This window comes from Salvia hispanica, chromosome 5 (genome assembly GCF_023119035.1).
Source record: "Salvia hispanica cultivar TCC Black 2014 chromosome 5, UniMelb_Shisp_WGS_1.0, whole genome shotgun sequence".
Lineage (NCBI taxonomy): Eukaryota > Viridiplantae > Streptophyta > Magnoliopsida > Lamiales > Lamiaceae > Salvia > Salvia hispanica.
This window is the reverse complement of record NC_062969.1, coordinates 20895295-20898183: the sequence shown is the minus strand read 5'-3', so window position 1 is coordinate 20898183 and position 2889 is coordinate 20895295. Positions and strand designations below refer to the sequence as shown.

The 2889-nt window shown below is 36.7% G+C and overlaps 1 protein-coding gene across 1 annotated transcript; it reads right to left on the bottom strand.

The window, feature by feature from the left end:
• Positions 1-618: 618 nt before the first annotated feature.
• LOC125189606 (probable transcription factor At1g11510) lies at positions 619-1642 on the bottom strand. The gene has a single exon (XM_048086868.1). It carries the CDS (start codon positions 1640-1642, stop codon positions 656-658), a length of 987 nt encoding a protein of 328 aa, XP_047942825.1. The 3' UTR covers positions 619-655.
• Between the last annotated feature and the right edge of the window lie 1247 nt (positions 1643-2889).

Genomic DNA, 2889 nt, shown 5'->3' with positions numbered 1-2889 from the left:
TACATACGAGTATATATGTTAAAAGAGCGGTGTGATAAAATTTCCGTTCCCTTATCATCTGCGATCAACAACATAGATTTTAGAAAATAATAAAGAATACAAGAATCACAAAATAAGAAAAGCTGTAAACAGACAAAAAAAATCAGATACTGAGATTGAGTCCAAGCTAAACATAGCAACCTGTGAAGCCACTAAAATTCACATGAATTTTATATTTGTGGAATTTGCTCTCTTGCTCCCATCAACAGGATTTGGCTCGAGTTTGAAAAAGTTGCCTTGTTTAAACTGCTCATTCTCATCAATTACAAGATATAAACCAGAACCACCAACAGGAAACTACATGACAAGGCTTTTGTGTATATTACATATCCATTCAGCACATAGTAGCTGAAACAAAAAACATGTATCTCAACTCTCTGCTACTTTTGATTACTCAAAGCTCCTAGAGGAGAAGTATATATGAATCAATGTTTCTCTCCATTATAAAATTATCAGTTTGATAAAATGCCAAAACACAAACATAGATTAGTAAGAGACATAAACATGGAGAAACCAAGACAGAAAAAGATAGAAACCTATGAACAAGATCAATAGCAAAATATAAATGGGAATAGAAGGCAAAAAATCCCATAAGCAAAATAAAATGATCATCCAACTAAGAATGCTTCATCATAGCTGCCAAAACAAGCTTGATCTGAGCTACTTTTAACTCCAAATGCTTAAGGTAATTCTGCACTTCCTCAACTCTAAGCTTCTTCCACTCCTTTTCCCCCTTAAGGCCTTGCCCTGATTCAAACAAGTCTTCACCATTCATCAACATCTTCTCCTCCATGGTCATCGCCCCACGGTAATTTGAGTTCACCCTCATCCTCTTCTTCGGCACCACCTCTTCACTCTCCTTCTTGTTGGCCGATCTCCTCACCGCACCACTAATCACCACAATCGGCTTCTCTTTATTCCCCCAAATTGTTTTCGACAGATCATAAACAGTCTGCTCGTGGGGCTTGGAGAAGGTGATCTCTTTGCCATTCTTGATTTTCTTATCGAACTTGTTCCTCATCCTTCTGATTTTATCAATTAACTGTGTTCGGCTACAATCAGCCTGCAGATCTTCCTTGATAAAAGAATGAAACATGTTTATATCTTTAGTTGGATCTGTTTTAAACTTAGCTAAGTAGTTGATCATCCCGTTCAAGATGACAATCTCGTCGTCCTCGCTCCAGATTCTCTGGAATGGGTTAGACTTCCTATCCGATGTCTCAGGCTCGGCGGACTTCCTAGGAGTATTTTTAACCTCAGCAGCAACGACATCGGCAGCAGCATCAAGAGTATTTTTAACATCGACGACATCAGCAGCAGCGACATCAGCAGAATTGGTGGCCTTGTTGATTCTCACCAGCGTAAAACGAAGCTTACTATCATCCACCGGCTTCACTTGAGTCTCTACCACTGGCTTCGCTGCTAGTGGCCTTTGCATCAAATCGGCATCAGAATCCAACTCAGTTTCAGATTCTTCTTCCTCTGATGAAGAAGATGGCAACAGTGGCCTCGCCATTGCAGATTGAGTCTGTTGGAGTTCCAATCCAGAGTCGGACTCTTCCTCGGGGGCTACTTCATCGTCTTCTTCGCTAGAATCCGACATAGTCTCACAATTTCTTGACATTTATTTTTCAAAGGAAGAGTTTATAGGGTTTGTGTGTTGAGATAACCATAGGCTGTATATAGACCTATTAGAGCGTCGTTTCTGCTTCTGCGGAAGATGATGCATCGACCTTCAAAATTTCGTTTGCCGCTTTCTTCTTCCCTTATTTAATTTGGATTCTATTTTCACATATGAAAATGATTATTTACCATAATTTGGATTGTAATTTCATATTATAACTTTTTATTTTTATTTAAGTATCCTTTTATAGGGAAGTGTTCTTGCTGAGCAACAAATATGAGCGCCTCATTTGCGCGACACACACGTGTCAGCAACATCAGCATTTTTTTATTTAATTTATTCTATTCATTTATGCTTCACTTCATCTTCTTCATAAATTTAAAAACCCATATACTGAAAAATTAAGTATACAGAGTTACAAATTCTTTCAATTCTCTTCGAAGTACTCCTATGTAACTTCCCTAGTTTTCATTGTCTCAAAAATCTTTTAATTTGTCTTCATTTTTTTCTAGTTTTGAAAATCTTGTTTCTATTGGTTCGTCTCTCATTTGCAAGTCTGCAACTTCAGTTTTAAGCATAACATATGCAGTAAAAAGAAACAATTCAATAAGTTCAAAAGATAATCGATTTTAAATTTAACCCGTGAATTCCAAAAGGCCAAAAGAATTAAAACAAATGCATTGCAACTCTAATGATCTAAAAAATTGTAAATGTCAAGCTTTCGCCGCTATTCTTTTGAAACACCACAAAAAATTGCTTCATTAAAGTGATTTCTCTCACTATAAATTGCTCACAAAAATATATGAAAAGAAGGTGTGTTACACTGATCCACCTATTTGATCTGTCCAATTTAGGATCGAATTTGGGTAGTGCGCCCACAACTCAAATTCTTCCTTATTTCTTCTTCTAATTTATGATAATTTATTTCCACCATAAATCTTTCCCAGAAAAACTCAGAACAATACAACCCTAATTGATACTCACCCAAAATGAGCGAATCGGACAAATTGTTTTATAGATCCTAACAAGCAAAAATATTTACAGAGTTGGGTTTCTCTTTCCAACTGAAAAGAATGAAAGATACATGTAGAGAGGGAAATAGCTTTGGCAAGAAGAAGAGGATAATAATAAAAATATAAAAAATTGGTGACGTCATTGACACGTGTGTGTCGCGCAAATAAGGCGCTCATACTCCCTCTGTCCCATTAAAAATGAAACGTTTTCCT